Source organism: Mobula hypostoma, chromosome 4 (assembly GCF_963921235.1).
Source record: "Mobula hypostoma chromosome 4, sMobHyp1.1, whole genome shotgun sequence".
Lineage (NCBI taxonomy): Eukaryota > Metazoa > Chordata > Chondrichthyes > Myliobatiformes > Myliobatidae > Mobula > Mobula hypostoma.
Window position 1 is genome coordinate 185,123,838 of NC_086100.1, and position 26,760 is coordinate 185,150,597.

General features: G+C 42.5%; 1 protein-coding gene across 1 annotated transcript in view; it reads left to right on the forward strand.

The window, feature by feature from the left end:
• Window positions 1-26,142, forward strand: part of LOC134345834 (UDP-glucuronosyltransferase 3A1-like) — a 62,876-nt gene extending 36,734 nt beyond the window's left edge. The window contains exons 3-7 of the mRNA XM_063047118.1: window positions 1,429-1,543; window positions 7,253-7,784; window positions 8,476-8,701; window positions 12,070-12,289; window positions 21,884-26,142. Coding sequence (XP_062903188.1) covers window positions 1,429-1,543; window positions 7,253-7,784; window positions 8,476-8,701; window positions 12,070-12,289; window positions 21,884-22,169 — 1,379 coding nt within the window. The 3' untranslated portion in view covers window positions 22,170-26,142. The remainder of the gene's footprint in view (window positions 1-1,428; window positions 1,544-7,252; window positions 7,785-8,475; window positions 8,702-12,069; window positions 12,290-21,883) is intronic.
• The last annotated feature ends 618 nt before the right edge of the window (window positions 26,143-26,760 follow it).

Here is a 26,760-nt window from a genome sequence, read left to right on the forward strand (position 1 = left end):
TTGCAATTCATTTCGAGAGGACTAGAGTAAGGATGTAATGATGAGGCTTTATAAGGCATTGGTCAGACCGCAGTTGGAATATTATGAACAGTTTTTGTCCCTTTATTTAAGAAAAGTTATGCTGGCTTTGGAGAGAGTCTAGAGGAGGTTCACGAGAATGACCCCAGGAATGAAAGGGAAGAGTGTCTGAAGGTTCTGGGCTTGTGCTTGTTGGAGTTTAGAAGAATGAGGGTGATCTCATTGAAACCCACCAAATATTGAAAGGTCTGGATTGAGTGTATGTGGAGAGGATGTTCTCTATAGCGGGGAGCCTAGGACCAAAGGTCACAGCCTCAGAACTGAGGACCGCCCATTTAGAACAGAGATGCCGAATTTTTTCTTTAGCCAGAAGGTGGTGAATCCGTGGAATTCTTTGCCACAGATGACTGTGTAGGCCAAGTCATTGGGTATGTATAAGGTGGAGATTATAAGGTGGAGAATGTACAGATTCTTAATCAAGGCGTCAAAGTTTATGGGGAGGGGTTGAAAGGGACAATAAATCAACAATGATGGAATAGAAGTGCAAACTTGATGGATGAGATGGCCTAATTCTGCAATTAGGTCTTATGATGTTATGGTATAAATGTATTATTGAAGTACATATTAGTCACTATACACTACCCTGAGATTCAATTTCTTCCAGGTATTCACAGTTGATCCAAAGAAACACAATAGAATCAATGAAAAACTATGCACAAAGACCTACAAGCAACCAATGTGCAAAAAAAAAGTAAATAAAAAAAGCTGAGAACATGAGTTGTAGTCCTTGAAAGTGAGTCCATAGGCTGTAGAATCACTTCATTGTTGAGGTGACTGAAATTATCCATGCTGGTTCAGGAGTTTGATGGCTGAGGGGTAATAACTGTTCCTGAACCCAGTGGTGTGGGTGCTGTGGCTCCTGTACCTCCTTCCCAATGGTGGTGGTGGGGAGAGAGCATGTCCTGGATGGTGGGGGTCCCTGGTGATGGTTGATGTCTTGTGGCAATGCACCTTGTAGATGCACTCAATGAGGGGAAGGGCTTTTCCTGTGACGGACTGGGGCATGCCTACTACCTTACCATTCCATGGCAAGAGCAGCATTTATTGTCATTCCCTCATAGACTTTGATGAGACAGGATTGAGCTACCTTCTAAAGCCACCGCAGTCCTCTCGAAGAGGGTAATTTTTTTTACTGCTATTAGGGAAGGATTACCAGGATTTAGATGCAACAACGATGAAGGGAGGGTCAGTTTTGTGTGTGATCCTGACCAGTTCCATTCAGGCATTCGAGACTAGTTCAGATAAAGGACTTTGTCAGCATGGACATGTTGGGCCAAAGGGCCTGTCTTCTGTGCCATGCATGTTTGACTAAAAAAATGAGAAGTTTGAAACAAATATTTTGGCTTTCAGAACCAGAGATCACACGTGATAATTATACATACATCCCTTGGAGCATAGGAGGAAATTATCCAGAAATACACCGAAAAGCCAAGTATGCATTTGTGCAGAATGCTCTTCAAGGAAAGTAAGTTTATAGTTTAAATGCACATTTTGTTTTAAGGGAAGTTGCATACTTCACTTGACACATTGCTGGGGAGAAAGTTTTGGCGTGACAGATACACCCTTTACAAGAGCTTCATTGTCTGCAAGCAAGGCATTAAATGGCTTTAGAAGCCTTTTGTATTTTAGAGAAGGATAAAGCACTGCAGAATTTCCACAAAACATCCAGGTTTTTAAAAACAAATTCCAGCTAAGCTAAGCCGAAAGCACAGTGAGAGTTTTGAACAGTCAGCATGAAGATAAACCTTTGCTGACACTCTACTTTTTCTGTAACAGAGACACTATGATTTTGCATTCTGTCTTTAGTTCATTTTGTGCTACCTCAGTGTACTTGTGTTTGGAATATTCTGTCTGGATGGCAGGAAAACAAGAGCTTTTCAGTGCATCCTGGAATACACTGAATGGCCACTTCATTATTTACTGTATGTACCTTCTGTACCTAATAGAATGGTACTAATGAAGTGCATGTTTGTGGTCCTCTGCTGCTGTAACCCATCCACTTCAAGGTTCAACGTGTTGAGCATTCAGAGATCTCCTACACACAACAGCTGTAACACATGGTTATCTGAGTTACTCTTGCCTTCCTGCCAGCTTGAGCCCATGTGACTTTGAAGAGAAATTTTCTGGCCAAGATGGTGCCACTGAACAACAATTCCTCAGGCGACATCTTCCAGATATTCAATCATTTCAGCTTTCCACGTCTTTTTATTATTATTTTTATCTTAATTTTGTTTTTGAAACTGTTCGAGACTGCAATTTACAGTCTGTAGTTTGATCGAGTGAGCTAGCACTCTGTGGTCCCTGAGAAATCTCCAGGAGAGAAATACAAACACGAGCTACCACGAGGAGAAGCTCAGTGATGTTATCAAAATTCTGAGATTTATGGATTGGACTGTAACTCATATTGGTCTCTTTCAGAACTATCTTTTATTTTGTGTTCTCACCCATTCTTTCTTGTTGCCAATTAGTAGGCTGGGGGTTTGGGGTTTGATGTCCTTGTTTTTGTTTCTCCATGTGGGTGATCTGTTAGTTTTTGTTTGAGGGAGGGATTGTGGGGAAAGGTTTGGTTGTGAGATTTTTTTTCTTTTTCTTTTTGGAGGGGGTGTTGATGTCTTTCTTTCAACTACACTCGATGGTTTTCTGTACTTTATGGCTATCTGGAGAAGACAAATCTCAGAATTGTATTCTGCATACATACTTTTATAATAAAATGAACCCTTGTAACGTTGTGGCCATTCTCATCTGACCTCTCTCATAAACAAGCAACACACATCAAAGTGTGCATAAAAATAAGTAACAGATGGGGTACGAGGGGGAGGTGGGGCCTTAGCGGAAGTTAGGAACATCGACTTCTCTAACGTCCGCTAAGGCCCCACCTCCCCCTCGTACCCCATCTGTTACTTATTTTTATGCACACTTTCTTTCTCTCACTCTCCTTTGTCTCTCTGAATATACCCCTTGCCCATCCTCTGGGTCTCCCCCCCCCCCCAGTCTTTCTTCCCGGACCTCCTGTCCCACGAACCTCTCGTATCCCTTTTTGCCTATCACCTGTCCAGCTCTTGGCTCCATCCCTCCCCCTCCTGTCTTCTCCTATCATTTTGGATCTCCTCCTCCCCCTCCAACTTTCAAATCCCTTACTCACTCTTCCTTCAGTTAGTCCTGACGAAGGGTCTCGGCCTGAAACGTCGACTGCACCTCTTCCTACAGATGCTGCCTGGCCTGCTGCGTTCACCAGCAACTTTGATGTGTGTTGCTTGAATTTCCAGCATCTGCAGACTTCCTGTTGTTTCTCTCAGAAACAAGGCATTTTCATCCACAGAACTGCTGCTCACTGGATGATTTTTGTTTTTTTGCACCATTCTCTGTAAACTTCAGAGACTGTTGTACATGAAAATCCCAGGAGATCGGCAGTTTCTGAGATACTCAAACCACCCCGTCCTGCGCCAACAATCATTCCATAACCAAAGTTACTTAGGTCACGTTACTTCCCACGTCTGATATTTGGTCTGAACAACAACTGAACCTCTTGACCATGTCTTTCTACTTTCTACTTTCTACTTTATTGTCGCCAAACAATTGACACTAGAACGTACAATCATATTTGATTCTGCGCTTCCCACTCCCTGGATTACAAATATTAAATATTAAAAATAGTTAAAATAGTAAAAATTAGTAAATATTAAAAATTTAAATTATAAATCATAAATAGAAAATAGAAAAATGGAAAGTAAGGTAGTGCAAAAAAACTGAGAGGCAGGTCCGGATATTTGGAGGGTACGGCCCAGATCCGGGTCAGGATCTGTTCAGCAGTCTTATCACAGTTGGAAAGAAGCTGTTCCCAAATCTGGCCGTACGAGTCTTCAAGCTCCTGAGCCTTCTCCCGGAGGGAAGAGGGACGAAAAGTGTGTTGGCTGGGTGGGTCGTGTCTTTGATTATCCTGGCAGCACTGCTCCGACAGCGTGCGGTGTGAAGTGAGTCCAAGGATGGAAGATTGGTTTGTGTGATGTGCTGCACCATGTTCACGATCTTCTGCAGCTTCTTTCGGCCTTGGACAGGACAACTTCCATACCAGGTTGTGATGCACCCTACTAGAAGAATGCTTTCTACGATGCATCTATAAAAATTAGTGAGGGTTTTAGGGGACAGGCCAAATTTCCTTAGTTTTCTCAGGAAGTAAAGGTGCTGGTGGGCCTTCTTGGCAGTGGACTCTGCTTTAATGCATTGAGCTGCTGCCACATGATTGCCTGATTGAATATTTTGCATTAATGACCAGGTGTACATTTGTATATAATAAAGTATATCTGACAACAGAACCATCGAGGTTTTCCTATCCAGGAAATATACGGAAAGCGTTGTATTAACAGAGCCCTCAGCATTGTCAAGGACATCTCCCATCCATCCACAATCTCTTTGACCTCCTACCATCAGGCAGAAGGTACCACAAGTTAACAACGGGGACTGTTAGGCAGGATAGCAGCTTCTTCCCCCGCGCTGTGAGACTTCTGAACAGCCTGCTACCACCCAGTACATTATTTATGACAGTGCCAGTAACATTTTACCGTTGTATATTTGACTATACATTGTATATGCACTTTATATCAATTTGTACATCTGCAGAATTTTTTTTATTATCTGTTAATATTATTGTGTTAATTTTATTTTATGTGCTGAATGTGATATATGTACTGTGTTTTGCACCTTGATCCCAGGGAAACATTGTTTTGTTAGCCGGATACAAGTGTATGGTTGAATGGCTTTAAATTTGAACTTCAGTGTTAGTGGTTCAATAGTTCAATTTAATGTCAGAGAATATACATTGTATACAGCCTGAAATCCTTATGGACATCCACGAAACTGAGAGCAGAGAAACCCAAAGAATGAATGACAGAAAAACATTAGAAAGCCAAAGCTTCCTCTCCCTTCCCACGCACAAACCAGAGCAAAGCACCAACCCTCCCCACATTCCCCACTTGTTCCAGCAAAAAGCATCAGTATCCCCCACCAACCACCCACCACTGCAAACAAAAGCAAGTCCCTAAAGACCATGGTCTATTGTCCATGAAAAACTGCTATTCATCCCAACACCTCAACATCTTAACAGGCCCTTCCTCTCTCTGTAGCAAGGGAGAGAGAGAGAGAGAGAGAGAGAGAGAGATATTGCTCCAGCCTCAGCGAGATGAGAGGCCAACAGATCGCTGATTCGATATTACAGTCTGTAGCGTCGCTTACTTTGAGTTCGCCCGACTCAAGGATTAGCTCAAATTTAAATTTCCCAGCCAGCACAGAGCGGCGGCATAGTCTCTGATCTCTCATCCCCAAGTCTGGTCAGTTAACTGCTGCCCCACTGTCCCCGAATGCAAAGGATTAAGTTGTTTTTAGAGATTATGTAAACTAATGTTGCATTCTCCAGAATTTAGGAATTTCATGCATGATTTACATAGAGCAATGCAGCACCGGATGGCCCATGGCGTCTGTAGTAATCATAATGCTGATTAAACTAATCCCTTCTGCCTGCACATCCCTCCATCCCCTTCACTGTCACATCTGCTTCCATGATTTCACCTGGAAGCCCATTCCACTAATTATGTCCTATATATTGAACCCAAATCTTGTCCTGCACATCTCCATTTTACAATCTCCCTGTTACCTTTAACCTATGCCCTCTAATATTTGACGTTTTATATGTGCTTTCAGTACAGTGGATTTGTTATTTGGGCCATCAGTTAATCGAGTCAGCCGCTTATTTGGGAGAACTCTTAAAGAACAAAAACTAATTGGAAAAATGGCTGGGATTCTATTCCCCTGACTCTGTTTATTTGGGACACTATGCTACTTAATTGGGATAGGAGACTATTGGCAAGCAGTTTCTAACCAGCCCCAGTCACACACACTTGTGTGGCAGTTGTACCATGCTTAGAGCAAACAATGTTTAAATAGCATCAGTTGTCTGTGTTTGCATTCAAAACACAGTGATTTTTGTCACTGATAGTTGGCAAGAAACAAGCAATAAGTCAATTCAAAGCTGTTTTGCTCACTGTGGTTTCAAGCATGCCGACTTGGAAATGCCAGAAATGGCCAGGAGTGAAAATGAAATGATTTCACTGCTTCAACAAGTTAGGAACTATGAAAAATTTGAAGGCTTTGACAATCATTTTGAATGTTACGTTTGGTGCCCACTGGAAACCCAGCTCTCACCTATGACTTCAAGTAGCTGTTTGCATGCGACTCGGCCACACCCCAGTACACGGCTTCAGCAGGTGGGCTGATGCAGGTGAGGGTAGCCAGTGAGTCGTCTACCCCAGTGAGAAAGGGATATGCCTGTCCTCGCATGCTAAGCCAGCTCTGGCAGACTGGGTGGATGAGATCCACAACGGGATCCAACTGCTAGAAAGGCTATTCTGCAATGGTACGTGGAGAACGAAGGGCGTGACGAGGTCACGGTCATTCACTGCAACCAGGGAAGACTCCAGTTGTGACATCTACTTGTGCTTCTGGATCCAGACTTAAAAGGTCAAGAGGTTGCAACTGTCCCAGTGCAACAGCTTTTTCAATTTAAAAACTCTCCTGCACAGTTCACCTGTCATTGTTGGATACAACAGACAGCCATCAGCAGCATTGTTAGTATTCTAATCTGTTCTGCATTTCACTTAAGTACATAATTTGTTACTCAGTTAAATAGTAGCTTGTCTTTTTATACCTTTTTAACTATTTCCATGAAATTTTTGCGAACTAGGGCGGCCACTTCAGTGGGTCAAATTGTACTGGTCCTGATGCATCCTAAATAACCAGAATCCACTGTCTATTGTGGGGAATTCATCAAGTAGATGCAAATTCATTTTCGGATTGTCTCGTGACAAACAGCTGAAAACTGGAAGAGGAATTAGATCATGTCAGGTCAGGTCAGGTCAGGTAGGATCTATGGAGGGATATGAGCAGTCAATGCTTTGGACTGATGAAGGGTCTCGACCTGAAGCATTGCCTTTCCATTTCCCTCCATAGGTGCTGCCTAACCACCAGCAACTTGTGTGTGTTGCCTACGTTGATTGTCTTGTATTTTAAAATTAATGTCAAGGTCTTATCAGTGAGCCCAGGCACATCACAAACTCAAACTCACTAAACACTGAAAACTAATGGCAATTTATTAACATTAGCCTTTGTCTTCTCTCCAAAACAGGTATTCTCTTCGTTGGTTCTTCAATATCCTGGATTTGCATGCTTACGAGTGTGACAGGCTGTTATCTGATTCTGATTTACTGACCAGGCTAAGGAACAAAAACTTTGACCTGCTGGTGATTGAGGCCTTTCACTTCTGTACCTTTCTGCTGGCCGAGAAGCTCAAGGTGCCTTTTGTTGCCATCTATGGCACCTCGGCCTACAACGCGCACTACGTTCACATGCCCTCAAACCCCAGTTATGTGCCTGCCCTTATGTCTCACTTGACGGATTCCATGAACTTTCTTGAGCGCCTCCAGAACGCCTGGGTGCAACTGCGGAACTACTTTGAAGGTCAGATGTGTTTTAGTCGCTTCGATGGTGTGATCAGGAAGCATTTCTCGGGTGAGGATATAAACCTGGAGGACCTACATCATAAAGCAGAGCTCTGGATCTATAACACGGGCTTCTCTTTGGAATACCCTCGACCACTGCAACCCAATGTGGTCTTTGTTGGTAGTTATCTTGCTAAGCCTGCTGAATCATTGCCCCAGGTAGGTATAGTTGCAGTATATTTCACACATCTAGTCCCTGTGAGTAATTTATGTGAGATTAGTTTCAACTCCAATCCCACCAATGGGTATTTAAATTTGTATTGGATTATATATGGGGAAATTTAAATTTAATTTCATGGAAAATAAGGTGAGGTGCTGCACGTTGGGAGGACAAACCAAAGTAGGACTTACAAGGTGATCAGTAGGGCACTGAGGAGTGCAGTAGAACAGAGGGATCTGAGATTACAGTTCCATAATTCCTTGAAAGTTGCATAAGGGTCATAAAGAGAGATTTTAGGTGTTTCCAGCCTTGGACCCCTACCATTAACTGAGGGCTCCCTGAGCTCCAGGTTGGTAACTCCCTGTTCCAGAGTTTGCAGTAAATGGTGCAAGAAACAAAAATCATCCAATTCTGTGGGTGAAAATGACTTGTCCATGTGAGAGGTCAGAGGAGAATGGCCAGGCTGGTTCAAGCTGACAGCAAAGCAACAGTAACTCAAGTAACCATGTGTTACAGTAGTGGTGTGCAGAAGAGCATCTCTGAACACACAACACGTTGATACTTGAAATGGATGGGCTACTGCTGCAGAAGACCACAAACATACACACAGGAGATACGTAACAAAGTGGACACTGGGTGTATTCCTGTATGTGAAATGTGATTTTTATGGTGTTTCATTTTCATCCATAGGAAATGGAGGACTTTGTAACAGGCGAGCAGGGCTTCATTGTAGTTGCTTTGGGGACAATGGTGGAGTCAATTGCAGATCAGCACCTGGTAAAGAAGATGATCAGAGTTTTCTCTCAGCTTCCACACAGGGTCATATGGCGACTCAGCAACAGCTCCTGGCCTCCTGACCTCAGCATGCCCAATAATGTGAAAATATACAAATGGCTTCCACAGAATGACTTGCTGGGTAAGACGTGCCTCGTTGTAAGTGGGGTGGAAGTAATGACGGGTGCTGGAAAACAAAAAATTGTTGGAAACACTTGGCTGTCAGGCAACTTCTGGGGTTTGGAGCAATAGTCTTTCATCAGGTCTGAGATTGAACCTTTCATCCAAGGTTTGATTCCCAGCACAATACACACATTCGCTTACTACTGGCGTTTAGGACAGCGATGAAGGTCCTCCATGTCTGGTGGTGTTCAGGGCTTCTTTCATCATGTCAGTAGCTTCCTCTCAGTTTTCACTACTGTCAGTAATGCAACTCCCGGGTGGAGACTTGGGAATACCATTACACTTCGTTGCTAGTTCCATGACAATTATGTTTTACTATGAGTTGAACCCCCGAGCCTGGACCACTCTTAGTCTGACCTCTACCCTTTGACCTGTTTGACCCTACCGAGAGCCAAAACAGAAAGCCCTGTCTCCAGCCAATATAGCTGTCCAGGTCATTGAGGTACACAAACCTCCAAGCCACGACAAGGTTGTGGTCCTCCTTGAGGACAACACACATGCTGCTTCATTATGAACAAGAGATGTTAAGTCATCTGCACTTGTGATGGAATCAGTCACCATATTAGAAGCAGGATTAGGAGGAAACAGGTTGAAAGGAAATTTGGAGAAGCCATCTTTCACTCCTAGAGTCACAGAGCACTACCGCACAGAAACAAGTCATTCAGCCTATCTATTCTGGCAAGCCATTTAAACTGCCCCGTTCCATCGACTTGCACCTGGACTACAGCTCTCAATACTCCTTCCATTCATGTACTCATCCAAATTTCTATTAAATGTTGAAATCAAACCCATGTCCACCACTTCCACTGGCTTCTCATTCCATACTCCTACCACAATTCGAGTGAAGAAGTTCTTCCTCATGTTCCCCTTAATCATTTCACCTTTCACCTTTTACTCATGACCTCTAGGTGTAGTCTAAGCCAACCTCATTTGAAATGGCCTGCTTACATTTACCCTTTATGTACCCTTCATAATTTTGTCAAATCTCCCCTCAATCTTCTATGTCTAGGGAATAAACTCCTAACCTGTTCAACTTTTCCCCCTAATTCAGGTCCTCAATTACTGCCAACATCCTTCTAAGTTTTCTCTGTACCCTTTGAATCTTGTATCCTTCCTCTAGGTAGGTGAACAGAATTGCACACAATACTCCAAATTAGGTCCCGTTGATACATTATACAACTTCAGCACAACATCCCTCCTACTGTACACAGTATTTTGATTTATGATGGCCAATATGCCAAAAGCTCTCTTTACAACTCTGTCTGTGATGCCACTTTCAAGGCAGTATGGATTTGTAGTCCCAGTTTTCTCTGTTCTACTGCACTCCTCAGTGCCCTATCATTCAATTCATTTCAGTTCAATTCAATTTAAGTTGAAATGTCATTCAACCAGATATGAATACCCATGAATACAGCCAAATGAGACAGAGTTACTCCAGGATCCAAGGTGCAAAACACAGTACCAACAGTCTCACAGCACAAAGCATGAATAGCACATACAAGCAGATTTCTGCGGCATTCATTGTCTCAGGGTGTGAACAATTTTGTGCGTGGCTGTATCTTACTGATATCTTTATGTGGGATATCAGTAAGATGCAGCAACACAAAAAACTGGTCCACGCCCTGGGTCCATGAATGCAACAGGAATCTGCTATTGACTACCATACAACTTGTCTTCTGCCAAGGGAACGGTGGTGGGAGGGGCGGAGGGGGAGGCCAGCACTGACTCCAGCTGGACAGTGTGACACTTCTCTCCTCGTGGCTGTAAACAGGCGACACTGCGGCTTGAGGCCTAGTCCGCACTACAACTGAGGCCACACAGTCCCCCCCCCCCCATTTGCCCCTGCTCTCTGCCAATAAATTAGTGAATCGAACTTGTGGCATTCCACCGTAACACTGTCCAAAAGGTTCTTGCGATCACAAGAAGAGCGACCAAGATGGTCGCTTGCTGTTAGATTGTACGCCTGTTTCGATGCAGACATTAATATAATGTGCAGCTCCTTCATTTTCTCTGCCAACAAGCAACGTGCTGATGGGGTAGGCCTGCAGTATTTTTAGTTCTTAACATCTAACAGGATCTTGTGATCATAAAAAATACACTTAAGAAAGAAAATAGCAGCTTTTGTTGACCCTGTCGAAGCCGTTACGATCACATATGCCATGATCTTACCAGAACCTGTATAAGTCCTATCCTGGTTTGACCTCCCAAAGTGCAACATCTCTGTACTTAGGTACAACATTTGAGGAGGTCACTTGACCCATGATAACTCCCAGGAAAGCAATCTTATCAGTTCCATTCCCTTCCTCCCCTGTTCCCTGTTGTCCCACAGCTTCTTGTTTGCTACTCCCACCTTTCAAATCCCCTTCCTGATGCTGCTGCCATGTTCTCGAATCCTTATTTCTAACTCTTCCGTTAATGTCATTTCAGTATTTCTTTGTCAGAGACAAAAATTCTGCAGATGCCGGAAATCCAGAGTAACGCCCACAAAATGCTGGAGGAACTCAATAGGTCAGGCAGATCTGTGGATGGGAATAAGCAGTCAACGTTTTAGGGTAGGACCTTTTATCAGGAGTGGAAAGAAAAGGGGTCAGAAGCCAGAATAAGAAGGTGGGGGTGTAGCGTAATGTAATGGGTGAAAATGAGCCAAATTCACACAACCACCAACATTGAGTTGGGGTTCACTTTGAGAGACTGGTCTGTCATGATGACATAATTATGTGGAAGTTTGTGTTATTGTGCTTTATGTTCAGTGTTTGGAGAGCAAGAAAAGAGCTTGTTACGGTTTTCCTTATACATAAAATGCCTCACTGTTTTTGTTTGTGAAAGCCTACAATGGGGGCGGGGGGCTCCAACCTTCTTATTCTGGCTTTTTATTCCAGTCTGAATGAAGGGTTTCAGCCTGAAATGTTGCCAGTTTATTTCCCTCCATAGATGCTGTCTGATTTGCTGAATTCCTCCAGCATTTTGTGTGTGTTTACATCACTATCCTTTGCTTCATTCTAGTGCTTTGTACTCATTTTGTGTATACTGTTTACTCTATGGCTTCACATGAACAAGGAATTTCAATGCGCCTTGGTGACCCTGACGGTAAACATCCATCTATAAACCCTTCCACTTCTCTGTATCCCTGCAGGGCTCCATGACTCTACATCTTCGCCAGAAGAGTTACGGAAAGTCAAATGGCATTAAAACCAACAGGCATGGGCAATAAATGTCTACTGTGCTTCCACACCATTACAAGAATGACGCTATCTTTAAGTGTACTTTTGCAGAGTAGGACAGTGTGATTGGAGCAGTGTGATTGGTCAAATAATATTTTGCATGTAGGACACCCACAGGTTCGAGCATTCATTTCGCATGGGGGGATAAACAGTTTGCACCAGGCCGTGTACCACGGAGTCCCAGTGCTGGGTATGGCTCTCTTCTATGACCAGATGGATAACATCATCCGCCTGATGAGCAAAGGAATGGCCCTTTCTATATCCGTAGGAGAACTGGAAGAAGAGACTTTACGCGCAAAGCTGACACAACTATTAACCAATCCCAGGTAACGTATTCCTACTTAAATAGATAGCACATGGTATATTTCCAATCTCAGCAATGAAGAGAATTTATAATTGCTAATAAATGATGCAGTCCTACATTGCAGAATGAGGCCATTCGGCCCATTGAGTTTTGGTCTGCTCTTGGCCTGTCTTCCATTAGTGTTATTCTCCTACACTTCCCTCACAGCCATGCAAATATTTTCTCTCTCATAATATTTATCAGACTCCATTCTGAATTCATGGAAATGTTCCTACAACCAATGGACTTACTTTCAAGGGCTCTTCATCTCGTGTTCTTGATGTTTATTGCTTATTTATTTATTGGTATGGTTTCTTCTTTTATATTTGCACAGTTTGTTGTCTTCTGCAATTGGTTGAACACTCCAGTTGGGCAGTCTTTCATTAGCTTTGTTAGAGTTATTATTAGAAACACAGAAACCCTACAGCACAATACAGGCCCTTCTGCCCACAATGCTGTGCCGAACATGTACTTACTTTAGAAATTACCCAGGGTTACCCATAGCCCTCTATAAAAGCAACGAGATAATGCTGAGCCTGTATAAGACACTAGTTATGCTGCACTTGGAGTTTTGTCAACAGTTTTGGGCCCCATATCCCAGAAAGAATGTGTTGTCATTTGAGAGAGTCCAGAGGAGGTTCATAAGGATGATTCCGGGAGTGAAGGGGTTAACATATGAGGAGTGTTTGGCAGCTTTGGGCCTGTACTCACTGGAATTTAGGAAAGTGTGGGGGGATCTCATTGAAACCTACCGAATGTTGAAAGGACTCGATAGGGTGGATGTGGAGAGAATGTTTCCTCTGGTGGGGGTATCCAAAACTAGACAGAGCCTCAAAATTGAGGGGTGACCTTTTAGAACAGAGGTAAGGAGTAATTTTTTTTATCCAGAGAATAGTGAATCTGTGGAATGCTCTGCCAGAGACTGCTGGGGAGGCAAGTCCGTGTGTATATTTAAGGCAACAGGTGATAGTTACATGATTGTCAAGAGCATCAAAGGATATGGTGAGAAGGCAGATATGGGGTTGAATGGGATCCGGGATCAACCGTGATGGAATGGCAGAGCAAACTCAAAAGGCTGAATGGACTAATCCTCCTCCTATGTCTTATGGTCTTATTTTCTAAATCTGATAGTGGAGCGGAAGAAGCTGTTCCTTAAATATTATGGGTCCTCAGGCTCCTATACCTCCTCCCTGATGGTAGTAATGAGAAGAGGGCATGTTCTGGATGGTAGTAATGAGAAGAGGGCATGTCCTGATGGTAGTAATGAGAAGGGGGCAAGTCCTGATGGTAGTAATGAGAAGGGGGCATGTCCTGATGGTAGTAATGAGAAGGGGGCATGTTCTGATGGTAGTAATGAGAAGGGGGCATGTCCTGATGGTAGTAATGAGAAGAGGGTATGTCCTGATGGTAGTAATGAGAAGGGGGCATGTCCTGATGGGAGTAATGAGATGAGAGCATGTCCTGGATGGTGAGGGTCCTTAATGAGGCTCTGAAATCAAAGATGTCCCAGATGGTGGGGAGGGTTGTACCAGTTTTAGAACTGGCTGAGTCTACACCTCACAGTCACCTCTTTTGATCCTTTATGTTGGAGCTTCCATCGCAGGTAGTTGTACAAAATGTTGGAGTTATCTCCACCAAACAACAGTAGAAATTTGCTAGAGTCTTTGGTGACATACCAAATCTTCTCAAGCTTCAAATATAGCTGGTGAAGTGCCTTCTTCGTGAGGATCATTGTGACAGCCCAAAATTAGATTCTCTGAGATGTTGACATTCAGGAACGTGAAGCTGCTCACTCTTTCCACCGTAGACCCCTCGATGAGGACTGGCATGTGTTTTCCTGATTTCCCCTTCCTGAAGTCCACACTCAGTTCCTATGCAGGTTAAGCCATCCCAATTTCTGTAAATTTGTTTTGTAAGTGAATACTAACTGGATGAACTACAAAGGAATGGTTAACAGTGGGATGATTTCTGCAAAAACACTTCTGCTCAAATTTGACAGTAAATGTGGAGAATGAATTTATGGGAAATAGTTCTAATTGGCTGAGTCTTGAAACACATTCCTTCTCATACATAGATTTTGAACAGTCCTAGCTTTGTATTGTTCTCTCATTCTTCTCTCTCTCTCTCTGACTTTCAAATGTCTAATACATTTTCTATAGATTTGTTGAGTATGCCCACAAGAAAATAAATCTCAATGTTCTATATGGTGACATATATCTACAAACGTTGTACTTTGATCATAAATTTACTTTGAACTTTGATCAACATTTATGGTTGTGATTTTGCGAGTATGAATTTATTGCAACGTACTATATTTAGGACAAAATTTTTCAAACATGAATTTCAATTATTTATAATTTGGTGTTAAATTGTATACACTGCTCACTTGCCAATGTTGGATATGGCTCACTTAATACCTTTGTACCTTGGCACTGAGGGATTTGTTTGATCTATCATCACATGTGAATAGACATAGTGAAAAGCTTGTCTTGCATATTGCTCATACAGATCAAATCATTACTTAGTGTTTTGAGCTAGAATAATCTGAAACAATAACAATGCAGAATAAAGTGTAAAAGCTGCTGGAAGGGAATCAGAATTAGGTTCAATATCACTGGCGTATAAGAACACAAGAAATAGGAGCAGGAGTAGGCCATCATGCCCATCGAGCCTGCTCTGTCATTCAATAAGATCATGGCTGATCTGACCATGGGCTCAGCTCCACCTACCTGCCTTTTCCCCATAACCCTTAATTCCCTTACTATGCAAAAATCTATTGAATCTTGTCTTAAATATATTACTGAGGTAGCCTCACTGCTTTATTGGGCAGAGAATTCCACAGATACAACACTCTCTGGGATGAGCAGTTCCTTATCTCTGTCCTAAATCTACTCCCGTGAATCTTGAGGCTATGTTCCCTAGTTCTAGGCTCACCTACCAGTGGAAACAACTTTCCTGCCTCTATCTTATCTATCCCTTTCATAATTTTATATGTTCCTATAAGATCTCCTCTCATTCTTCTGAATTCCAGTGAGTACAGTCCCAGGTGACTCAATCTCTCCTAACAGTCTAACCCCCTCATCTCTGGAATCAACCTGGTGAACCTCCTCTGCAACGCCTCCAAAGCCTGATATATTCTTCCCTAAGTTAGGAGACCAGAACTGCATGCAGTACTCCAGATGCGGCCTCACCAGAACCCTATACAGATGCAGCATAACATCCCTGCTCTTAAATTCAATCTCTCTAGCAATGAAGGCCAACATTCCATTTGCTTTCTTGATAGCCTGCTGCACCTGCAAACCAACGTTTTGTGATTCATGCACAAGCACTCCCAAGTCCCTCTGCACGGCAGCATGATGCAATCTTTTACCATTTAACTAATAATCTGCTCTTTCATTTTTCCTTCCAAAGTGGATGGCCACGCATTTACCAACATTGTATTCCATCTGCCAGACCCTTGCCCACTCACTTAACCTATCTATATGTCTCTGCAGACTCTCTGTATCCTCTGCAAAATTTGCTTTTCCACTCAATTTAGTGTCATCAGCAAACTTAGATACACTACAGTCAGTCCCCTCTTCCAGATCGTTAATGTATACAGAATTGTGAACAGTTGCAGGCCCAGCACTGACTCCTGCAGCACAATGCTCACCACTGATTGCCAACCAGAGTAACATCCATGTATCTCAACTCTCTCCTTTCTATTGGTTAACCAATTCCCCACCCATGCTAACACATCACCCCCAACTCTATGCACCCTATCTTATGGATAAGTCTGTTATGTGGCACCTTATCGAGCACCTTCTGGAAATCCAAGTAAATAATGTCCATCTATTCCCCTCTACCACTGTGCTTGTTATATCCTCAAAGAACCGCAATAAGTTTGTCAAATAGGACCTACCTTTGCTTAATCTATGTTGTGTCTGCCTGATGGATCCACTTCTTTTCAGATGACTTGCTGTTTCTTCTTTAATGATATCTTCAAGTATTTTCCCAAATACAGAGGTTAAACGAACTGGCCTATAGTTACCTGCCTTTTCCCTACATCCTTTTTTGAACAGTGGCATGACATTTGCCTTCTTCCAATCCACCAGGATCTGCCCAGAGTCCAGAGAATTTTGGTAAATTATCATCAAAGCCTCAACTATAACCTCTGCCATTTCTTTCAGTACCCTGGGATGCATTCCATCAGGACCAGGGGACATCTATCTTTAGATCCACAAGTTTGCTCAGCACTACCTCTTTAGTGATAGCTGTTGTACTGAGGTCTTCACCTCCCATTGCATCAATATCAACTTTCTTCAGCATGTTTGATATGTACCGCCATGAGAACTGACACAAAATGGTCATTCAAAGCATCGGCCATTTCCTCATTACCCAATATCAATTTCCCCTTCTTGTCCTCCACTTTGGCCACCCATTTCCGCTTTATATAATTATAAAAAATTTGACTTCCGTTTTCATACTTCGTGCTAGTTTATTTTTGTTATCTATCTTCCCTTTTTTTATTGTTCACTTATTGGTTCTTTGTTGCTTTTTAAAGTTTTCCCAGTCTTCCAGTTTCCCACTACACTTGGCGACTTTGTATGCCCGAGCTTTTAGTTTGATGCCTTCCTTTATTTCTTTAGTTATCCAAGGCTGGCTCTCCCCACCCTTACTGACCTTGTTTTTAACTGGAATATACTTTTGTTATGCAAGTTGTTGTTTTGTGGCAGCTCTACATTGTAATACTGAATAAAAAATCTGCAAATTACATAAAGAAATATATATATAAAATTAAATAAGTCGTGCAAAAAGAGAGCAAAAAATAGTGAGGTAGTGTTCATGGGTTCAGTGTCCATTCTGAAATCTGATGGTAGACGGAAAGCAGCTTTTTGTAAAACAATGAATGTGTGTCTTCAGGCTGCTGTACCTCATCCTTTATGGCAGCAATGAGAAGAGGCTATGCCCTGAGTGATGGGGGTTCTTAATGATGGATATCTCCTTTCTGAAGCATTGCCTTTTGATGGTGTCCTCCATGCCGGGGAGGACAGTGCCCATGATGGAGCTGGCTGAGTTTACAACTTTCTGAAGCTTTTTCTACCCCTGTGCAGTAGGCCACCCTCCCCCATCCCGGACGATGATGCAACCAGTTAGAATGCTCTCTCCAAGCTACACCTGTAGATTTTGCTGAGTGTCTGGTGATATACCAACTCTCCTCATTCTTCAGTGCAGGTGAACAATAAGGTGCAAAATCAAAATTAGGTTAATTGTGGATTAGGTTCTGGATTAGAGAGCATGTCTTATGGGGATAGACTGAGCGAGCTGGGGCTTTTCTCTTTGGTGCAATAGACAATGAGGGGTGACTAGATAGAGGTGTCCAAGATGATAAGAGGCATAGATCAAGTGGATGGACAGAGACCTTTAAACAGGACAGAAATGGCTAATATCAAGGGCATAGTTTTAAGGCGATCAATGGAAAGTATAATGGGATGTCCAAGGTAAGTTATTTATGCAGAGCGAGGTAGATGCATGGAACACCCTGCCAGGGGTCGTGGTGGAGGCAGATACATGAGGGGCATTTAAGTAACTCTTAGACACGCACTTGGTTGAAAGAAAAGTAAATGAAAAATGGTATGATGGATGGGCTGGATTGATGCTAGAGTAGGTTGAAAGGTCGGCACAACATCGTAGTGCTAATGTTCTAGGAGAGATATTGGCATTGATAGAGGAATGGCTGACAGGGAATAAAGAGGCCTTTTCTGATTGGCTGCCGGTGACTAGTGGTGTTCCTCAGGGGTCAGTAATGGAACCGTTACTTTTCACATTGTCAGTGATTTACATAGTGAAATTGATGGCTTTGTGGTAAAGTTTTCAGGTGATATGAAAATAGGAGGAGGGGTTGGTAGTGCTGAGGAAGCAATGCGATTGTAGCAGAACTTAGACACATTGGAAGATTAGGCAAAAAAGTGACAGATGCAAAACAGTGTTGGGAAATGTATGTTTGTGCATTTTGGTAAAAGGATCAATAGTGCAACTTGTTATCTAAATAGGGAGAAGGTTCAAACATCAGAGAGACTTAGGAGTCCTTGTGCAAGATTCCCAGGAGGTTAATTCACAGGTTGAGTCTGTGGTAAAGAAGGCAAATGCAATGTTGGCATTTATTTCAAGGGTAATAAAATATAAAAGCAAGGAGATAATGCTGAGGCTTTATAAGGCACTAGTCAGGCCGCACTTGGAGTGTTGTCAACAGTTTTGGACCCCATATCTGAGAAGGGATGTGTTGTCATTGGAGAGAATTCAGAGGAGGTTCATGAGGATGACTCCAGGAATGAAGGGGTTAACATATGAGGAGCGTTTGGCATTTTTCACCCTGTACTCACTGGAATTTAGAAGAATGCGGGTGGATCTCATAGAAACCTACTGAATGTTGAAAGGATTAGATCGGGTGGATGTGGAAAGGATGTTTCTTATGATGAGGGTATCCAGAACTAGAGAACATAACCTCAGAATTGAGGAGCAACCTTTTAGAACAGAGGTAAGGAGGAATTTTTTTAGCCAGAGTGTGGTGAGTCTGTGGAATCTTCTGCCACAGACTGCAGCGGACACCAAGTCCATAGGTATATTTAAAGTGGAAGTTGATCGTTTCCTGATTGGTCAGGGCATCAAAGGATATGGCAAGAAGGCAGGTTGATAGAGTTGAGTGGGATCTGGGATCAGTCATGATGGAATGGCGGAGCGTACTCGATGAGCTGAATGGCCTAATTCTGCTCCTGTGTCTTATAGCCTTACAGAAAGTTGTAAAATTAGTCAGTTCCATCATGGGTACTAGTCTCCATAGTATCCAAGACATCGGCAAGAAGCGTTGCCTCAGAAAGGGGACGTCCATTATTGAGGATCACCCAGGGCATGTCCTCTTCTCATTGTTACCACAGGTAGGAGGTACAGAAGCCTGAAGGCACACACTTAGTGATTCAGCAATAGCTTCTTCCCCTCTGGCATTCAGTTCCAAAATAGACATTCAACCCATGAACACTATTTTTAATTTAACTATTTGATACATATATTTAATGTAATTGTTTTACTTATTTTTTTTACCATATGATCATCTACTGCTTGTGCTGCTGCTGGCAAGTTAACAAATTTGTTGACCATATGCTGTTGATATTAAACCTGATTCTGAAAATCAGAACTATTCATTACTGCAGATGGTCTGTATTGACTTTGCAGCATTCTGACGTGTAAGGTATATAAATGTTGTTTTCTTCTTCATCACTCAAACAGTAAGGTTAAGCCTATTACTGTAATCCCAGTAAGTGTTTGGCCAAGAATGGAAACAAAAAACTTCTGAAGTCTGGATAGAAAATAATGTTACACTTTGTTTATTTGATTAATCCTTGACCCCACCAGGGCTTGTACCAACAGTGGATTGGTTTTAAAATTTCATATAGCACTACAGCTTAGTACAGGCCTTTCGGCCCACAAAGCTACACCATGCACACGAGCCTCCCCAGCATCTTCAAAAGGTGATATCCCAAAAAGGCAGCATCTATCATTAAGGACTCCCATCACCCAGGACGTGGCCTCTTTTCATTGCTACCATCAAGGAAGGAGGTACATAACCTGAAACACACACTTGAAATGTTTTAGAAAAAGCTTCTTCCTCTCCATCATCAGATTTTTGAACCCATGTACTCTACCTTAGTATTGTTTTTAACTCTGTTTTAACTTGTTTAATTCAATTTTTTACAGCTAGATATATGCATATAGTCATAGTCATAGTCATACTTTATTGATCCCGGGGGAAACTGGTTTTCGGTACAGTTGCACCATAAATAATTAAATAGTAATAAAACCATAAATAGTTAAATAGTGATATGTAAATTATGCCAGGAAATAAGTCCAGGACCAGCCTATTGGCTCAGGTTTTCTGATCCTCCAAGGGAGGAGTTGTAAAGTTTGATGGCCACAGGCAGGAATGACTTCCTATGACGCCCTGTGTTGCATCTCGGTGGAATGAGTCTCTGGCTGAATGTACTCCTGTACCCAACCAGTACATTATGTAGTGGATGGGAGACATTGTCCAAGATGGCATGCAACTTGGACAGCATCCTCTTTTCAGACACCACCGTGAGAGAGTCCAGTTCCATCCCCACAACATCACTGGCCTTATGAATGAGTTTGTTGATTCTGTTGGTGTCTGCTACCCTCAGCCTGCTGCCCCAGCACACAACAGCAAACATGGTAGCACTGACCACCACAGACTCGTAGAACATCCTCAGCGTCGTCTGGCAGATGTTAAAGGACCTCAGTCTCCTCAGGAAATAGAGACGGCTCTGACCCTTCTTGTAGACAGCCTCAGTGTTCTTTGACCAGTCCAGTTTATTGTCAATTCGTATCCCCAGGTATTTGTAGTCCTATATGTTGTTGTTCAGTTGTTAAGTTGAGTCCAACTCTGTGTGACCTGATGGACTTTTGCATAAGGTTTTCATGTCAAATTACTGGAGTGGGTTGCCATTTCCTTCTCCAGTGGACTATATTTAGTCTGACCTCTCTGCCCTGACCTAGAGCTCTACATGGGATAGCTCATGGCATCACTGAGATACACAAGCTCCCTCACCATGACAAGGTAATGGTCAATGAGGAGGAGATATATACATCAAAGTTCAAAGTACATGCAGCATATGTCACCATATGTTGTGGGAACATTTCATTGACAGCAAGTGAGGTGGAGTGAAGTTCTCCCCCCTGGTTTTGGAGCCTGATGGTTGAAAGGTAATAACTATTCCTGAATGTGATGGTGTGAGTCCTGAGGCTGTTGACAGCAGCGAGAAGAGAGCATGTCCTGCTACGTGGGTGGTGGTCGGGGGTCGATCCCTGATGATGGAAGCTGCATTCCTGTGAAAAAAATCACGTAGATGCACACAATGGTGAGCAGAGCTTTACCCATGGTGCACTGGGCTGCATCCACTACCTTCTGTAGGATTTTCCATTCAAGGGCTTTCGTATCCCGTACCAGGCTGTGATGCAGCCAGTGAATATACTGTCCACAGCACATCTATAGAGATTTGCCAAAGTTTTATTTTATTATGCATTGCACTGTACTGCTGCTGCAAAACAACAAATTTCATGACATATGCCAGTGATAATAAAACTGATTGTAGTTCTGATTCTCATTCATGGTGTTGTTTTGCCCTTTTAACCTACTCTAAGGTCAATCTAATCCTCTCCTCCTACATAGCCCTCCAATATTCTGTTATCCATGTGCGTATGCATTTCTAAAATGCCACTAATGTATCTGCCTCTTGATAGCGTAAGATATCAATTGTAATTGTACAAGGTAGCGTTGGCTCCATTACTTTTTACATCGCACTTATCATTTCAAGACGTCTTTGTGTCTTTATCAATTCCCCATCCACGCCCCCCCCAACTCTAAACCTTGCCACTATCCTTTCCCTCAGCTCTTTGATCAACTATTTGGCATGACCATTAACTTCTGTCTTCAACTTGAATTTTGTCAAATTCCACTTGTGCTAAATGCCATGTGATATGTCACTATACCGGAGGTGCCACATAAATGTCATTCTTATCTTTTCAGCTTCAAGCAGAATGCCATCAGGACAAGCAAGCAGCTAAAGTTCCAGCCCTTCACTGTGGCTGAGCTCACCAGCAGGTGGATTGAATCGATTCTGAAAGTCGGAAGCGGGGAGCACTTAAAGCCTCATTCTTACCAAATGCCTGCTTACCAACTGTACTTACTGGACGTCTGTGGCTTTGCATTGGCGGCTGCAGTGTTGATCATATTCTGTGCTTACCAAGTCCTCAGGAGCCTGATACACCGATTGCATCCGACCAAAGCTGGAAAGAAGGAAAAAGCCACTTAGTGGGAATATGTATTGTCAAAGCCCCAGTGAGCTACTTTGCTTACCACAGTTAGAATGTGTCACAGGGTCTGGGAAACTTTTTTATTCTAACATATAGATGCCTAGACTGATTCCTAGATAATGACAATGATTTGTACTTTGTTTATAAAATTAACATTTAGGCAAAAATCAGTATAGTACCGGGAGCTTATTGTGCTTATTGAATCAGAATTTGATTCAAAATCAGATTTAATACCACTGACATATGTCGTGAAATTTGTTGTTTTATGGAAGCAGTATAGTACAATACATTAAAAACTACAAACTACAATAAGAAGTATATATAAATTAAATAAATAATCAAGAGAGCAAAAATAGTGAGTGGTGATCATGGGCTGGTTGTGAAATTTGTTGTTTTGCGGCAGCTGTACAGCACAATATATAATAATAAAAAATACATGAAGAAAATATATATTAAAAACTTTAAAGATAAGTTGTGCAAAAGAGAGCAAAAACAGAACAAGAAGTGGTGAGGTAGTGTACATGGGTTCATTGTCCATTCGGAGATCTGATGGTGGAGAGGAAGAAGCTGTTCCAAAAATGTGGAGAGTGTGTCTTCAGGCAATGAGAAGAGGGCATGTCCTTAATGATGGATACCACCTTTTGAAAATGCCTTTGATGGTGTGGAGGCTGGTGCCCATGATGGAGATGGCTGAGTTTATAGCCCTCTGCAGATTTTTCCGATCCTGTACAGTGGCCCCTCCATTCCAGACAATGATGAAACCAGTCAGAATGCTCTTCATGATTCATCTGTAGAAATTTGCTACAGTCTTTGGTGACATACCAAATCTCCTCAAGTGAAAGGATCACTGGCAAACTCAAGCACAGGAATCACAGAGACTTCAGCAATTAAAATAAAACTAAAGATTTAATATAGGAATGAAGAAGAAAAAAAGTAACAGGAGCTCGGTCTGAGTTTCAAAGAAGAGTTGGCATGTCCCCCGAAATACACCCTGGAGCCCATAGGAATTCTGGAGTAATCAGGTAACACAAGTGTCCAGACAAAGCAATAATCCCTGAAGCCAACAACTACGAAACAAGACATTGAATATACCATTCTGATGATCCCAAATTTAAAAAAAATTATAAATATAAAGAGAATGTAACTATTCCCATGATACCAAATGAGACACCTGCAAACCAAAGTGAAAATCCAGATCTAATCCAAAGACAATTAGACATAAAAGGTAAATAAACCAAGGACAATGAATACCAATGAGGTGACACTGAGAAAATACAGTCCACATACTAATTCACAAAAAAACCCCACATTTTTAAGAATGATCCCTGGTTGTGACATCAAGCTCGTAATATTCATCTTCGCACAGGCAGCCACGAAACAAAGAAACACCATGGAATCTGTTCAAAGAAAACATCAAACACCCAACACACACTCAAAAAAGAACAAACCGTACAAGTGGCAAGAACACGAGCGATTAATACACTGGATATTAAACATCAAACAGCAGAATCCTTGAAACAGTCGGGGAATGTTTAGTGTAGTTCAGTTCAATTCAGTGCTGTGCCTTTCTACATAAGGAAAGTGACAGTAATGCAAAGGTTATCCATAGGCCATAATTGGGGTTGGGAACTCCACTGGTTGTCGAAAGACTACAGAAATACATCTTTGTTTTATATTTGAACATCAGTGTGGAACGAGCTGCCGACAGAAGTGGTAGGTGCAGGTTCAGTTAGAACATAGAACAGCATAGTACAGGAACACTTTCCCATCCACAAGGTTTAGCCGAACCTAATGATTTAGTAATCAAATGGCCAACTATGCTAATCCTTGTATATCCTGCATAATATCTATATCACTCCACTTTCCTCACATTCACGTGTCTATATAAATGACTCTTGAAAGTCCCTAATGTATCTGCCTCTACCACCACCCCAGGCAGCTCATTCCAGACACCCACCACTCTCTATGTTAAAGACTTGCCCCTTGCAACTCCTTTACAGCTTCCCCCTCTCACCTTAAATGCATGCCCTCTGGTAGTAGACATTTTAATCCTTGGAAAGAGACATTGTCTGTCTAGTCTATCTATGTCTCTCATGATCCTACAGACCTTTATCAGATCTCCACTTAGCCTCCGCTGCTCCAGAGAAAACATACTAAGTTTGTCCAACATCTCATTATAACACGTGCCCTCTAATCCAGGCTGCTGGCATCAGCGCTGGACTTCAGAGCGAAGGCTCCGGATTTCGAATCCAGCCGGCTCCCTTGCATACTTTCCGTCCGTGCTGGGTTGAGCGTCGAGTTAGCAACTCAGCCTCGTAAAAATAAGAAAGCCTGCTAAAAAAAACACCGTCATGACGGCATCCCGATGACTCCACTCGGAGTCAAGGGCTTTCTTCTTCTTCTAATCCAGGCACCATCCTGGTAGATCTCTTTTGCACCCTCTCCAAAGCCTCAATGGTCTTGCTATAAAGGGGCAACCAGAATTCTTTGCAGCACTCCAGATGCGGTCTAATTAATGTTTTATAAAGTTGCAACAAAACATAATTGTAACATAATTAGAAGTTTGGATGGGTACATGGCTTGGGTACTGATAGATGGTACTAGACAGAAGACCAAGTTGGCACAGACAAGATGGGCTGAAGGGTCTGTTTCAGAGCTGTAGAGCTCTATGACTGTTTGTTTGAAAACCTAATGGTGTAAAGTTTGGTCATTGTTATAATGTGGAAAATATTGCAATCAGTTTATACACAGGAAGCTCCAACATACAACAATGGTTAGTAATTCAGAACATAGAAGCGTACAGCACAGGAACAGGCTCTTTGCACCATTAGGGTCAAACTAATTATGTTAATGACACCTAATCCCTTCTGTCTACACATATCCATATCCCTCAGAAGAGACCATAAAATATAGGAACAGAATTAGGCCATTAGGCCCATTGACTCTGGTCCGAGAGCTGGAGAGGTAACTACTGTATAAGGATATGGGAAGTGGGTGAGGGAATAGGATAAGTCAGCTAGCCGACATGGAGCTTTATTTGACCTGAAAGGCCAAACTGTTTCTTTCTGTACCTCAACCATTTTGTAAACTGCCTATTCTTTAGCTTTCGAAAATAACTAGCAAAACAGTCCTGAAACACTTTTATATTTTCCTTGACCTGCTCTGATTTATTTTGTACTAAATAAAGCACCATGGATTCATTACAGGGAAATCATGACAAGTCCGGTAAGACGGCGGGGCATGCAGACGCAGTGGCCTCTCAGGGTAAAACCAAAGGTGCTTTTTATCTTTGTTAATTGTGTTATTTTTATCGTAAGACTATACTGGACTCTAATAACTATGGGTACAGCAGGTCTACCGTATCAGTGAGCTGCTCATTGTTTGATGTAGCCGGCCGTGGGAGGAGAGTCGGGCCGCCAGGTCATGAGAACAGAATCGAGCTGCAGGGCCGTAGGTGGAGCCAGATTGAATTCAGAGGAGATAACCTAGGTGCAGATCATGCTGCCTGCTACTCAAAGGCACAGGAGATGGTGCGTGAAGGCAGTGTGCAGTGAAACCGTGAATGACTGTTTTGGGCCCTGTTGAACATTGATTGCCGCAGGCCTGTTCCTCCTGTATGGTGGCGAAACAGCAGGTGAGGCAGCAGTGTCACCTCTGTTGTAGCAAGGACTAGTCTTCAAGCTGTGGGCTTGTCTGCTGCTGCAGTCCAGGTGAGGAGACGCCGGAGACTGTGTAGTGTGGCGTCCGTACTCAGTTGTGGGTGGCCTCCCTTGTCAGTGCTGCCCTCCAGTGTTGGATCAGTGGAATTACCAGCTGGACTGCCAGGAACCATCAACATGCATGACTTTTCGCTCAGACTCTTGGACTAAAGATGTGTTTTCTTGAGTGACTATATTCTTTTTTCTCTCTCGCTATTTTAAATGTGTGTGTATATTTTTGCACCTTGGCCCCAGAGGAACTTGTTTGGCTATATTCATGTACAGTTTGAATGATAATTAAACTTAATTTGATTTTGATTTGAGTGTGTTGAATATTTTGAATTTGCACTCAGAATGAGTATATTGTAAACTTTCTGAAGTCCTTTAATAATGAGTTATTACACAAAACTGGAATTAAATAAAAATTACTGATTTCACTAAACGGTGATAACACATTGGAATATGCAGTGCTTTGGGGTTTAAAGTCATAGAGTCATAGAGCACTACACCACAGGCAACAGGCCCTTTGCTCCATCTCCTCAATGCTGAACTACTATTCTGGGTCATCCCATCAACCCGCACCTGGACCGTAGTCCCAATACCACTCCCATCCATGTACTTGTCCAAATTTTTCTTAAATATTGTAATTTAACCTGTATCCTCCACTTCCCCTTGCAGCTTGTTCCACACTCTCAACACCCTGTGAGTGAAGAAGTTCCCTCTCAGGTTCCCCTTAAATATTTCACCTTTCTCCTGCAACTTATGACCTCTAGTTCAAGTCTCACCCAACCTCAGTGGAAAAAGCCTGCTTGCATTTAGTCTACCTACTCCCCTCATAATTTTGTATACCTCTATCAAGTACCTCATTCTCCTACACTGCATAAAATCAAGT